The 16040-nt window shown below is 32.3% G+C and overlaps 1 protein-coding gene across 3 annotated transcripts in view; it reads left to right on the plus strand.

The window, feature by feature from the left end:
* The window catches only part of Pcdh11x (protocadherin 11 X-linked), a 497227-nt gene that overhangs the window by 236763 nt on the left and 244424 nt on the right, over positions 1 to 16040 (plus strand). For all 3 annotated transcript variants that reach the window (XM_034485675.2, XM_076919132.1, XM_076919133.1), the window contains one exon: positions 3368 to 3448. In XM_034485675.2, the coding sequence (XP_034341566.1) occupies positions 3368 to 3448 (81 nt within the window). The remainder of the gene's footprint in view (positions 1 to 3367; positions 3449 to 16040) is intronic.

Genomic DNA, 16040 nt, shown 5'->3' on the forward strand with positions numbered 1-16040 from the left:
TAATTCTAGACACATTTTCCAGCTCAAAACTTCAGGATTCTGAAAGGAGAGATTATAAAAGTAATCATATTTTCTTTCACATTTATCTGTTTGTTCAGGTGAACAAACATCACTCCTGAAACAATGATTCATGCTTAAGAAATCTAATTCAGTTTTACAAAACATCAGATTCTTTTCTAATTTCTAAACTAATAAGTGTGATATCAAATTAGAAGTAATAATAATATTCAATATCTTCCCATCTTTCCATTTGAAAATATATCTTAGTTATTAATAATAATGGCAAGAACATGTTTCAAAATGTTCTAAGATTAATGGTAAGAAACATTGTTTACCTTTTGGCTCTGAATGCTATCTTCATGTGAACTTGTTTAAAATGAGCCTAAAGATACAAAGACTGTGATTATTTTTAATCATTTTATTCATTTCTTGACAGTTTGACATTCAATTCCATAAAAGGGCAGATACAGATAAGTTCAGTAATTGTACGTATAAAGAATAAAAATTCCATATCTGCATTTCTTTTCACAGGTGTCAATTATTAACCATATTCAGTTTTCATAAGGCAGTCAAACAAAGATTTTACGTACTATAGATTGCAATAATTGCAATTTGCCTCATCTGCATTAAAGTTAAACCTGTAAAGTTTTATATTTTGAAGTCACTCTGTGGCATGCTTTCTTCATTCTTATAAGTGGTAATGTTGATTAGACAGGAAAGAGTACCAACTAAATACTTTCAAGCATGTGCATCTTGAGTTTTTCATTAGTATGTTTGTGCAAATTTTTCAATAAACTTTTTGTATAATTAAATATTAGATTTTATTATAGGACAGTTACTAAAATTAACTAGGCAGGGCATATTTATACATTTTGGTTCTTAATATGTCATCCTTATTTAATTCAATAAAAATTTTAATTTAGTGTTATGTATTAAACAGGAAGCTGCTCAGACATATAGTTATTTCCTAACAATAGATTGCATTTAAATCAGATTCTTTAAATATGCATAAAATTACCTAAAAGATAATATATATATTTAAAATCGCTCATGAGCGTAAGTCTACTCAGGCATATGAAAATGTTTTAAGTTTGCTTCCTGTATAGTTTCTTGGCTAATTTGCATATCTACCTAAAGTTTATACGTAGTTCAGTTATGCATACATTTCTCCTACCATTCTGGTACATCTCTGGCATTTTAATAATTTTGAATACAATGAATCTTCCTAATTTTTAATATATGGACTTCTCTGAAAGCCATAAAAAGAAACAAAATATCCTTCCCATCCTCTGCTTCTAAAATCTACCATCCTTTCTTGTTATCTTATTTACATACTTAGAGTTACAACATTTCCTTTCCTGCTTTGTAGTTGAGGGTTTGGCAGAATTTTTCTGAAAAGGAGTGAGCATACTTCTATGATCAAAGATAAAATGAATTTTCACCAAAATTGGATAAGTTAGCAGGCAATGTTAATAGAGAAGAATTTCATCACAATACAGTAGGTTTATGAACTTTTTACCTCAGATCTATAATGTTATCAAAATCAATATGTATTAATTATTTTAGTTCCTTTGTATGACATATAAAAAACATATTAGGTTATGTTCTTTATTTTTCCCCTTAGCATATCATTTTGTTGAAGATTATTTCTTTCCAATTGCAGGTTAGGTAAATGTCCTCACATATTTGTCAAGACACACTCGAAATTTCTGTGTGGATAGACATTTTGACTTCTGCTTTAAATTTTTGACAGCACTGGAGCCTATAAATGAATTTGATAAGATATGTGATAAGAAAAATACTTTACTTGTCAAAATGCCTTTCCTGAAATTTAAATTTCACATACTAATTCTGTTTTATATTATACTTGTAGTTTGATTTATTAAGGAATGTCAAGTCTATAGTAAAAGTTATTTTGTAGTATGTGTCATTGATAATAATAATGAGAGTTTTCCTTCTCATTCAGTAACATTTCAATCTCAGCATCAAGTTCAAAATATCTACATAAATCATTGCTATTTTTAAAGTATCCAAATAATTGTTAGTACTGTGAGTCAGACTATGCAGCCTGCAATTTTGACAAAAATTTACAAACTCATGGGAATTCAGTTAAACAAAGTAGAGATTGACACAGAAACTAACAACACTTTGAATACTGAATGCTTTCACATTTTGATTAAATGAACCACTTCATGCCCCACATATATTTTCTCATTATCAGTCAAAACAGTAAATAATTTTGACATCTTTAAAAATAAGCTAGATTCTTTTTGTCCGTGGGAGTAATTCACAGAGGCAAATATTAAATCATTTCAAATCTAGTATTGATTTTTCATATAATGAATAAATGTTTAATGTTGGTAACATCAAAATCCTCATCTGTTTTTTTTTCTTGTTTTACTATGATAAATGTGCCCTGGTAACAACACACACACACACACACACACACACACACACACACACACACACACCACATGTAGCATATGAAACCCTAATGCGTATTAACAACATCATTATAATTCATAATGCACTATCCAGCATCACAAAATAATTAGAACATAATATAAAAGCTTTTCAGCTACACTAATTTCATATGAAAACAGCCATCAGACATCTCTTTATATTATTTTTACTTTTTAAACATTGACCTGTTCATTGATGAGATCATTTCCTTCACTAACATTTTAATACATTACTTAAAATTATATATAATAAAAACACTTATCATGTGCTTTTAATGTTTAAACAATAGAGAATCTACACTATAATATAAGAAAAAGAAATTAAATGGATTACAAAAATTCCGTCTTTTCCAGATGTTGATCACTGTTCAGGCATGGTAGATTAGTGTTTGTTCATTAGTTCATAAATTCTTTTGGCATTTATTATATTCACTTTGTGCCTTTATATGACACATGGCATGTATGCAGGGCCATACCTCACACAGGGCAGATTTTAATTTTAGACAACGATGCAATCTGTAAACATAACTCTTGAAGTCACTGATTTATAAAAATATTAGATTGAAATTCTCTCTATCTAAAACTTTGACTTATCTAGCATTAAGTTGTTCTTCACATGTTTGTTCATATATAACAAATAAATTCATTATATTTGAATATAAACAATATTAGAAATAAAAATGTTTTCTGTTTCACACTTTATTTTTAGGACTTGGCATTTTCAGCATGTTTTAACCTACAAGTAATAAATAACTTCATTTGTTATATAAATATAGTTTATTAAGAAAGATAATTTTCTCATCTCTTTGTTTAAAATATCTGTGTGAATGCACTGTGTACATGTAAATATGTGTGAATTTTGATGAACAAGCATCTTATAATATCCTTTTTGTCCTTTTACAAAGGCAATGAAGGAGGTGGTACGATCTCACACACCCATGAAAGATTCAAATACTGTGGAAATCTGGACTCATCCACATCCACAGGTATGAAAGAACCATGCTTTTAACATTTCCTTTCTATTCTTTTGTAGTAAAGTTAAAATATTCTCTCCAAAGCTTCAATGTTTGGGTCTATTAAAACAAGTTAACAATATACTGGTTAACAAAATCGAATGGAATATAAAACTGCTAATGTATAAAAAAATCAAAAATGATAAAATGGTTCAAGTTTAAGGTCTGTTCATGGAGAAGAAAGAAATGGGGTTGTTTATGTAATTTCAGAATGGACACAAATTTTGGAGTGAATTTTAGAAAAACTTAATTGGCAACAAAACCAAAAAACAAACAGTAAAAAAATGTTCCTTTAACCTCTGGGGTAGATAAAGTAATGGATGGGACAATAGCTGAAAAAACTGCTATGAAAGATGAGGTGCTGTTACATAGCTTAAAGTTCCTAAAGCAGCATTGCTTGGAAGAAGAGTTGATATGTTGAGTATAAATTAGTAGAGACATGTAAGCCTTCTTTTCAAATTTATAGACTTTTTTAGTTAATACAACATCAGGGAAAAATACTCAGGTTATTGCATTTCTTTGAAAAAATGTTCAGAGTTTGAAAGAAAGGAATAGACAACTATAACAAATGCCATGATACTATGTCTACTCCAATTTTTCTTTCATTCAATGTACTTTTTGAAAACCTTCATAGAGAGGGATAGTTTTGTTGAGCCTCAGCATCCTCAAAGATTTTATAATAATAAAAGGAAATAGTATCTCTTAATACATGCTCCATCAATCTTCTTCAGGCACTTTGATACATTACTTCTTTTCAGTGAGATTTGATAATAATAATCTTCATTTCTTGAATCAATTACAATAGATTTTTAAATAGGTATTTGTTAAACAACTGTTAGATTTATAACTATTTAAGTTTTATTTCTGAGGTCACAGATATAAAAATAAATTTTTCTATTTTAAAATACAATTACACATAAAGGTTAGTTAAACAAAAACTCATGGACATTTAAGGTTGATTTTTTTAATCAAGTTTGATTTATTTTCAAAGTGAATTCTCTCATTTTCTTCAGGACTAATTAAATATGACAAAGAAATACATACAATATTTTTTTCTAAGGGAACATTCAAAATCTAGGATATAGAAAACACAGTATAAACATTTTTATGAAGTTTGTTTTTATCTCCCTGGTTAATTTATTGTTGATAAGTGAGTCCTGGACTCACTTCACAATAATATACACAAAATAATAAGGTAAAAGTCAAGAACCTAATCAAGATAGTAAATCAATCATCCATTGTGTTCTATTTAGTTATTTATTTAGTTATTTAAAATATTTTAAAAATTTGTTAGAGTGGAAATAAATTCTTAAAATGTAGACACAAAAATAGGAATTTATAACATTAAATGGAGATTATATTTATTTATTTTTATAAACTTTGGAAATCTATGTTTTGCTTAATAACAACTTCCTACAGTATTTAATATAGTTAAAATATATTCTTGGGATTTTGTGCACTATTGGAAGAAATGATTAATCTTTTAATATATATTTTAAAACAAGCAACTGTTCAAATTTCGACAAAACTCAAATTATTTGGGTCTATATTTGGTTTACTAAATTTCAGTTTCTAACTATCAAATTTTACAGTTCTTCTGATTCAGATACAGTAAAATTGCTGTAGAATGTGACCATAATATCCACTCTATATTCATGTCCAACAGAAATCATAAAATCATATTATAAGTTTATTGATTATTTAAATATGCAACCACCAATCTTCAGAATAGAAACATTGAGAAAAAAGTCACCTTATTCATCATTTAAATGTTTAATGCTGCTTGAGACTTATACCAGCATGGCATTCTGGCACTGATATATATAAGAACTCCTAAACATGTGCTATAATGTCAAAAAATTTAATCCTACAAGAGAACATATTATTATGGTTTTTCACAGTTAAAAGCTAGAATTAGCCATTTTTCCTCCACAAATAAGAGAAGTCACTAAGAAGCATTTTATAGAGCCAGGTAGTTACAAATCACTGTATTCTATTAAACAGTGAGTAATTTAAATTTTTTGGTATTTTTTAACAAATGGAAAATGCCAACAGAAGAAAGTGAGTAATTTGACAGTATGTCTGGTTTTTACTTGTGTTTAATTATCTGACAATCTCCATTGTTATGGTGCTTGAGTATTTAATTCATTTTAAAGTTCTAGGAATAACTGTATAATTTTAAATGAGATATAGAGTAGTAAGTTATACCCTATCTATAGTATTACTATGAAGAGAGAACAGGGGTAGAAGTTTGAGGTTTGTTTTGTTTTTACTTTCTTTTAAGAAACATTAGTTCTTTGCTAATTTCAAACATGTGTTGATCATATTAATACTTAAGAACTCTTAAAAATCTACTCCCTTCCTGACTCAATCAATTGTGTGTGTGTTTTTGCCCCCCATTGACTAGAGAATGGTCTACTTATTATTAGGGGCCATAACACTAGAGAAAATCTGATTCACCTTCACCCAGCAGGTAGTATTTCATGTCCACTTCCCTATCCATTTTTGTCTGGCCAGGATTACACAGATCTCGTGTATAATGTTACAACAGCTGTAAGATCAAATGTGCCCTTTATACAGGCAAATTTGAGCAGACATATACACACTCAAACATTTATCCACTGACACTCTGGCCAGGCTTGACCATAAGTCACAATGAACTCTACAAGGATTCATACATGCTTACATACATACACATATACCTACACATGAACATATAGACAAAGACATACATATTTGTATGTATGTATGTATGTATGTATGTATGTATGTATATGGCACAACTCCCCAAGCCAAATCATTCAACCAACAATTTTATTTCTTTTCTCAGGTCTTTTATACCTCCTTAGACACAAAGTTCTTTAGAAAATTACCTTAGAGATAAAATGTTACACAGAATGTGTGTTACAAAAAGGTGTTGATATTAATTTCAAAGTAGTGTTTCATTCTATTATACTCATTATGTTTAAAGCAACAGTTTATTTATTTATTATGTCCTTGCCTTATTGAAGTCCATACCTATGACTTTATGCTTGAATATAATTGTTTTTCTTTGAATTCAAAATTGTTCCAAGTCTAAGTCTCATTTTAGTGTAACTATGAAAGGTCATTGTATTTCTTATTTTGCACCTTTTACTTACTATTAAGAAGAGTATACAACTCTCTAGCAACTTTGGGGTCTCAAACTTTCTTCCTAAAATTATTCTATAGAGTCATTGTCTATTTGTCTATATGGCATCACTATAAATAGTATATTTTAAATCTGCAGAAATCTGCTTAAAAGGATGGATGAATACCTAGAGATTACTATATATTTAATAATAACAGGAAAATAATATTAATAGTAGGAATCTTTCCTCAGATATAATACCCCTCAGCATTCCCTAGAGAAGCAAATCCATCATATGACAGTCTATGTCGGATACATTTCAGGAAGATCACTTGTTAGTTTTTATCCTCTCCTAGATGGATCTTGGCAATTATGAGATTCCAGCTCAGTTCCAGCTCCATTCTTCAAAGTCTTATGTTAGAAGATTGTGGTGTTTTCATTAATAGATCTTGTTTTCATGTTATGAGAGGCAACCAAGAAAAATACCACTAGCCCATTATTTGAATGCCCTGAATCTAATGACCCAATCTTTAAAGGGTTTATGTGTGACATTGAAGTGTTTATTTAATTGTCCATTACTCCTTTTATTATTATTTTATTTATTTATTTACATTTCAAATGTTATCCCTCTCCCTGGTCCCCCCTTCCTGGTTTCTTTACCTCACCCTCACCTCTGAGATGTTATTCTTCAACCTGCCCACTCACCTCCTCCCCACCCCCATCGTATCCTTTTCCCCTAGGCTATCAAATTTCCACATGATTAAGTGCATCCTATCCCACTGAGGCCTGCAAGGTAGACCACATGAGCCCAGGGCCATGGACCAGCCCATATATAGTTTTTGTTTTTTTGTTTTTTTTTTTTTTTTTTTTTTTTTTTTTTTTTTTTTTGGCTTGGTCTCTAGGAACTCTGAGGAGTTAGTTCGTTCTGTTAGTTGATACTGTTGTTTTACATATGGGGTTGCAATCCCTGTCATCTTCTTCCATTTTTCCTCTAACTCTTATATAGGGATTCCCAACTTCAATCTAATGGTTAGATTTGTCTCAGTTAGCTGCTGGTAGAGCCTCTAACAGGACAGACATACCAAGCTCTTGTCTGAACACAAAATATGGCCTTAGTAATAGTGTCAACATTTGGTGTGTTGCATGAAATCTCAAATTGTGCTGGTCACTGGCTGGTCTTTCCTTCACTCTCTGCTCTATTTTTGCCCCTGCATTTTCTTTACACAGAAACTATTCTGAGTTAAAATTTTTGAATATGGGTGGGTGGCCCCTGCCTCAATTTGGGGACATGATAATCTATTGGATGTGGCTCTTCAGGTTCTCTCTCCCCACTGTTGTACATTTTACATAATGTCATCCCCATTGAGTCCTGGCAGCTTCTCATATCACAGGTCTTTGGGACTTTCTAAAGGTTCTTCCCAGTTGCCCACTCCACACTACTGCATATTTCAATTTGTTCAACTGTTCCTGTGGGATTCTTTCCTGCTTCTCCTCATATCTGATTCTATGCCCCCTTTTCCTCTCCCTCTCCCCTCTCCCACCCAGATTTCTCTCTTCTTCTGCCTCCATAATTTTTGTGTCCTTGACTCTTAAGGTAAGCATTGTCAACATATATGCAGACATAGGCACAGATACATAGGCAGACAGACATACAGACAGACAGACAGACAGATACACAGAAACATACATACACTGAGAGAGACAGACACACATAGAGGGGAGAGAGAGAAGGAAGCGGAGGAGGGGAAGGAAAGGGAAGGGAAGGGAAGGGAAGGGAAGGGAAGGGAAGGGAAGAGAAGAGAAGAGAAGAGAAGAGAAGAGAAGAGAAGAGAAGAGAAGAGAAGAGAAGAGAAGAGAAGAGAAGAGAAGCAGAGAGAAAGAGGGACAGATACAGAGAGACAGAATATGCTTGGAAGTAACCCTATTGAAATATATAGCCTTGAACCTTTTTCAAATATCTGTAGTGTTATTTTTCTTTTATTTTAATCTTTCCCACTGAATTATGCTCTATCTGTACTGTGAATGGGATCCCTCCCACTTTATTTTCTGCTCTTCCTCATTTTCCACTCCCTGTTCATAACACCTATGTGATTAGCTTAATTTTTTTATTTTTTTTATTGGATATTTTATTTACACTTCAGATGCCATCCCCTTTTCCCATTCCCCCCCTTAGAAAACCCCTATCCAATGCCCCCCTTTCCTTTTTGCACTTAAACATTTTTTAAAGAAATGTTAATCAAAGGCTTTATAAGTTTGGTAATGCTCAATCAGAGGTGTAACCCACTACTCAACCTAGATATATCAACTATCTTTGACTGGTGGAGATATGTGAACATCTGCCTCCCTGTCTCCCCCTCTTTCTCTCTCTCATCACCTAGCTTCTCCTCTCTTTCTTCTTCTCCTCTCCTCTCCTTACTCCTTTTCTTCCTCTCAGTGCTCCTCCCACCTTAGCTCCTCCTACATATCACCCTTCCTGTTAAAATAAAACTTTTCTCTCAAAATACAATTAGAGCATAATTATACCAATTTGTACCAGTGAGGTACAAGATAGTCCTAATACCCAGTACATCATTTTGTTGATTAACCAGAACCTCTGTCATCTATCCTAACTAAAACATTTAGTTCTGAACCTGGCTTTTTCCTTCGCTTTAGAATGAATGTCAGCTGAAAACCATCCACTCAAATCTTTTTTTATCAAGGTAAATAGCCACGATTGGCTATGAGGCTATAAGTTTTCAACCCCGTCAGAATCCAGAATGACTGAGTTAACTATAATTGTGGGAAGCACAAAGCATAGCCTCTAAAACTTAGCCAATTTATAGAGACCTCTGAACACCTCGACACTCCCTCTACTACAAAACATTGGAGCATCTGTTCTTCTACCTTCTGGCCTAGGATCATCTGACAGACCTTAGTGCTGCAGAATTACTAAGCGCTGATTACTCTGTCTAGGCAGATATAATCAGTCGACTATTCTGCAAGTGTGTCCTTTTCTGGACAGTAATTTTTCTGTAGATGGAAAGAGGCAATTCTTGTCTAGTGGCTGTCTCACCACAACTGGAGTAACTCCTACTTGATATCTGATTCAACGCTTCACTGTGTTCATAGCAACCTTATTTATAATATCCAGAAGCTGGAAAGAACCCAGATGTCCTTCAACAGCAGAATGGATTCAGAAAATGTGGTACATTTACACAATGGAGTATTACATAGCTATTAAAAATAATGAAGTCTTGAAATTCTTAGGCAAATGGATGTAACTAGAAAATATTATTCTGAGTGAGTTAACTAAGTCACAAAAGAACATACATGGAATGCACTCACTGATAATTGGATATTAGCCCAGATGCTTGCAATACCCAAGATACAACTCATAGACCACATGAAGCTCAAGAATAAGGAAGACCAAAGTGTGGGTGTTTCAGTCCTTCTGAGAAGGAGTATCAAAATATTCAATTGAGGAAATATAGAGACAAAGTTTGGAACAGAGACTGAAAGAGGAGCTGCCCCACATGTGGATCCAGTCCATGTGCAGTCACCAAACACAGACAATATTGTGGATGCTAGGAAGTACATGCTGACAGGAGCCCTATATAGCTGTCCCCTGAGAGGCCCTGCCAGAGTCTGACATATACAGAGGACGATGTTTGCAGCCAGCCACTGAACTGATCATATGGTTCTCAATGATGGAGTTCATGTGGTTCTCAATGGTGGAGTTAGAGAGAGGACTGAAAGAGTTGCAGGGTTCTCTGATCGATGGGCAGGGCAACAATACTAACCAACCAGAGGTCCCAAGGTCTAAACAGCCAGCCTGGGAACACACATAGAGAGACAGCTCTTATTTTTGACTCCTTATCTTCCCATATCCCAAATGTTGCTTGTTTTCTATAATATAAAGTATGCTTCATAAGCATTAAGTATCATCAACTTTGCTTTTTTACACTTGCTGCTCTTCCAGACGAATTAATATGAGTTACTAGCACATGTCAGAAAATACAAATCACTCAGTTCCAGAAGATCTGATGTCTTCTTCTGGCCTCCATGAGCTCCAAAAATCACTACCCATGGACATACATTATTCCACATACAAATAAATAAAAACAAAAACTTGACTTTTAGCCACTGTCCAATGCTTTCTTGTTGAGGATAGATAGCTTAAAAACAAAGGCATTTTGAAGCCAAAAAACATTTAAAGAGAAAGGGATATATATATTTAATATCTTCTCTTCAGTAAGCACACCTGCATCTATTTGCATATGTTAAAAGTAAGATGACCTTTTTGCAATGATAGAATGAAATGAATAAAAAGACATGTGCATTACAAAAAATGCAGTCTATAGAAATGTAGAATCTAATATAAATTTTAATAAAATATTTCTGTGGACAAAAAAGCTAATTAACTTTGATAGAATGTGAGAATTTCCACAGTTTTAAAGAATTCTAATCTTGGCATGATGACTAACAGGATCACTAATTCAATATGTTAACAGAAAATTTATGTGAAGAAGTGATTGCTACACTATCCTTATATTTTATTACAGTGCAATGTAAGAGATCCACAGGAGTTTGAGTAATCAATTTTTATAAAATAAAATCAATTATATTATTCTTTCATAATCTAAAGGAACTATATTTGCTGTCATTCCATGTGAGATGTTGAAGTCTCCCACTGTTACTGTGTGAGGTTCAGTAGTTCAATGTGTACTTTGAGTTTTAGTAATGAATCTTTTACAAATGCGGATGCCCTTGCAATTTGGGAATAGATGTTCAGATTTGCACCATGATATTTTTGTAAGGAAGTAAAATATATATTTATTGTGAACAATTTTTTGTTCCATATACATATTATGATCCTTTTTGTTATTGATGTTGTTTTTGTCATTGTTTCAAAGTTCACAGTACCTACCTTCTTGACTAAAACTTCAGGGTATATTTATGTGATGTCTTCCAGAAAATTATGTTCTTTATGAAAATATTTGTTAACTTTTATCATAGAATTTTTGAGATCAAAATATTTAAAAATCTCAACATTGACATTTTGAGAATTGTTAAGCATTCCATAGGGTTTTTTTTTAATTTTAAATTTTTTTTTCTAATCTTTTTATACAGTCCAGATTTTGTCCCTCTCCTGGTCTACACTATGACTATTCAGCATTTAATACTTCCTGCCCCTGTCTCTATAAGGATGTCCCCACCACCTCATATCCACCCCACAAGACCTCTTCACACCCTGAGGCCTCCAGTCTCTTGAGGGTTAAGTGCATCTTCTCTTACTGAATTTAGACCCAGAAGTTCACTGCTATATATGTGTTGGCAGCCTCATATCGGCTAGTTTATGTTGTATGGTTGGTGATCTAGTGTCTGAGAGATTTCAGGGCTCCAGGTTAATTGAGAATGCTGTTTCTCCTACAGGGTCACCCTCCTCCTCAGCTTCTTCCAGCTTTTCCTTAATTCAACAACAGGGGTCTGCAGCTTCAGTCCATTGGTTGGGTATAAATATCTGCATCTGACTCTTTCAGCTGCTTGTTGGATATTTTGGAGGGCAGCCATGCTAGGTCCTTTTTTGTGAGTGCTCCATAGCCTCAGTAATAGTGTCAGGCCTTGTGGCCTCCCCTGAGCTAGATCACACTTTGGGCCTGTCACTGGACCTTCTTTTCCTCAGTATCTTCTCCATTTTCATCCCTGCAGTTCTTTCAGAATGGAACAGTTATTTGTTATAGACTATGGAATGGCAACGCAATCCCTTACTTAATGCCCTGTCTTTCTTTTGGAGGTGGACTCTACAAGTTTCCTGTTCCCACTGTAGGGCATTTTATCTAATGTCCCTCTCTTTGAGTTCTTTGTGCCATAAAAGTTACACAATTGGAAGCTTAATTATATGATAAATCAGTGCTAATGTTACCTATATTAACTGTCAGTAGAAAGTTTTCTTTTTAGACCTTTAGAAAATACTCCTCCACATGGTTCAACAAAAGTCATATAATTTGTCCACCATTCATAACTTTTCACAATGTGAAAATTTAATCTTAATCATTAACAAGTATTGTCATTCTAAATGTTTACAAGTTACTACTGCATATTTAAACTTTGGCAATATTTTCTTTTCTAGATAAGGGCTGAGAAAATTAAGTACCTGCTTAACATTTGAAAGCTTCAGATATATAAGGAAATTCATGTATAATATTGAGAAGCCCATGTTTCCTCACTGCATCTATTTCATCAGGGACACCCCTCGGTAAACAAGTATTCTAAGCATGTCTTCAGGTCCTGTTATTTCTATAGTCTGTTAGTAAATTGTAGTCACGTAGCAGATGGATTCCATATCCACAGATAAAAGACAAACGAGCTTTCACAGCAGTGAAATGCAGGGGATGACAGATGGGAGTCACTCTTCTGTAGATCTTGAACCACAGCTTATTGGCAATCAACTTTGAAAAGAAGTTGCTAACTGTGATATTCATATCTCCTGGTAATTAGACATTCAAAAATAAATATAGACTTTAAATATCATTCAGTATAATCATAATTCAAATGAATAAAACATAGATTTTCAGTGTTCATGTATAAGAAGGAAATCAAAGATACCATATCTATATTATATGAATCATTTGTTTACATAGAATTTGGAATTATGACTCATCAGCCTGTACGTAAGTCTTCTAGCTATGCCTAACATCCAAGTGAAGCAAATTTTGTTTGTAATCACAGAGGGAACCTTGTTGATCACACTGAAATCAAGGTAATAAAAGCTCATCAGTTCCTTTATCTTGTTGGATCCCAAGAAAATCACATTGGAAGTGAAATGGAGGTCACTTGAGAAAGGAATAAACACCAAGAATCCATCTGAGGACATCACTGTCATAAAAGCGTGATTTTCTGAAAAGAAAGTAGGCACTAGGGAACATTAGAGTTTACAAGAGAAAATATAAATTTAGAACAAACGTAGAAACCAGGGATAACTAGGGATACTGTTTGCTGAAAATGAGTCTGTAGAGAAAAAATGCATAAGCAGTTAGACTATTAATCAAGAATCCATCTCATTTAGGTCTTTTTTTTTTCTTTTTCTTTTTCTTTTCTTTCTTTTTTTGTAGTAAAGCTCTTGCTCTACTCTCCCATTAATGATGTCTGAGAACTGGGAGAAGGACAATTTATTCAATTTAATTTCTGCACCTGTAAGTTGGGGATAATAATTGCATGGAATATTTCAGTTTAACATATACACACACATATGTACACATACACATATATTTACAAAATTATATATATATATATATATATATATATATATATATATATACACACACACACACACACACACAGAGGAGGGAGTGTAGGAGAAAGAAAAGAAATTGTTAGAAACTTATTTTTTTTTTATTTTTGAGGAGATACCATTGACTCTGCCAAATGCATTAGTAAACACATCGAATGAAGTTGTTAAGGCTTATTGAAGTATTCTATAGCTACTTAACAATTATAAACCAAAACATCAGATTTTCAAAAGCTCTATTTTAGATCTATTAAATATGTTACTGATTAGAACATGAGGTGATTTATAAGATTAATTGTAAGACAAATTGTTTCCTGCTTTGTCAAGACAACACAAGGAGGTCTTGGGAGTGATGTTGACATATATTCTGGAACATCATATTCTGGAAAACTATTTATTCTCAATATTTATTCAGTTATTCTGAGAGTTCTTTTTGTATAGCATGTACTATTCCATGTGTAACATTATCAATATTTTCTATTCAATGTTAGTGCTTAAATGTAGGAGAAGCAGTTTTAGAACTAGTCAACAAGTGGTTACCTCTGAAACTATATGGTTTCATGTTGTTTTCCTTCTCTTTCTGTTCTCTTTGACTTTAAAGAATTTAGTATTACTGAACTATCTAGAGTTGCAAGCATTCTTCTGTCATATAAAGTATTTTATTTATTTTTTAAATAACTGAAGTCATTTGAAAATAAGTTAAAATAAGTGAATACTTTTGGTTATTTGGATATGGGTTTTTGCACCGAAGATCTACAGTCAGGTTTTACTTGTTTAGACTTAAATAATTACTGAGAATGGGATTCCAAATAGATTTCATCTATAAATTACTTATAGTTAGGCTGCACATCACACTAGCCTGGAAAGCTATTATGAAATCTTGACTCTTTCAGGTTTCTTTTCTAATTTATTTTAAAATAAATATACAGTTCATTCTATGTGCCATTGATGATAATAGATTATCCTCTATTCAGTATGGAATGTCTGAACTATAAAAGTTTTCAATGGCTCTTGTTTGTTTTTAAAACAGGATTCATGGCATTAGGGCTCTTTGTTATAGTCCCTACTTTTCTTCTCTTTTCTGCTCATTTTTAATGAATACTCATATTTGAATTGTTCATGAGGTTTTTTTCTACAGATGAGTTAAATTTCAAGAATCTGTGATGTTGCATTATTTCTCCCACAAGAATGTGAGCTACTGATAGAAATGGAGTTTTTTAAATTATGCCTCTACATGTAGCAAATTATCTTACATTTACTAGATGTTCTTTCAGTGCTATGTCTTAAATTCTTCTGTTATTTTAGCACTAATACCTACATACATACTTTAAGGAGAAAATATATTATTATAGAAAAGAACATGGCTTTCAAAGTCATTTAAATCTGCACTTAAATACTAATATTGTTACTTACTGGTTATGTTCTCTTCACTATGTTATTTAATACCTATGAGTTTTGTTTCCACATTTGTCATGACAAATATAATAACATATATTTTGTTAGAAAAATTATAAATTGATATGAACTATATTATATATATTTATAAGGCAGTTGGTACAATGCTTGACACATATCTATTTCACCTATTGTTCTGTAGATACTATTTCACCACTTTAAAATTTATTTATTACTTTTCTATTCATTCTTTTAAAAAAATCCATACTCCATATATTGTAAATGTATATCATCTCACAATTAGATTCTGTCTTTATATTTTAAGTCTTAAAAAAGATATAAGGCTTTCACAATTACATTTTAATGTTCCTTAAAGTTACAAGGGTAGTATTCATTTATAAAGGAAGCACTTCACAAAACAGAATACCCAGTCATCAAAACTGATTACTAGACTTCATCAGCTATAATCACTGTTAACGTTCTTAATTCCTTACATATCCATAGCACAAAAAGACCACGTTTGAAACAGCAGTATAGCATTCCTGATGCATTGAAACTTTAATGATAGACATCTTGAGTAAAGCAACATTTACAAAATCAGGTATATCTCTTATTCAAAAAAACCACAAAATCACCTCTTAAAGGATTCTATTGAAACAATACTGAGACAGAGTTCTTTGTAAAATACCTATCTATAGGTGAGAATTGTTCATATTTTCTATACATATGTAAATGAGAGCATGTTTGCATAGAATCCATACTGAAGTTAAATTATATATTTAATGTTATACCTT

The sequence above is a fragment of the Arvicanthis niloticus genome, chromosome X, assembly GCF_011762505.2.
Source record: "Arvicanthis niloticus isolate mArvNil1 chromosome X, mArvNil1.pat.X, whole genome shotgun sequence".
NCBI classification, from domain to species: Eukaryota; Metazoa; Chordata; class Mammalia; order Rodentia; family Muridae; genus Arvicanthis; species Arvicanthis niloticus.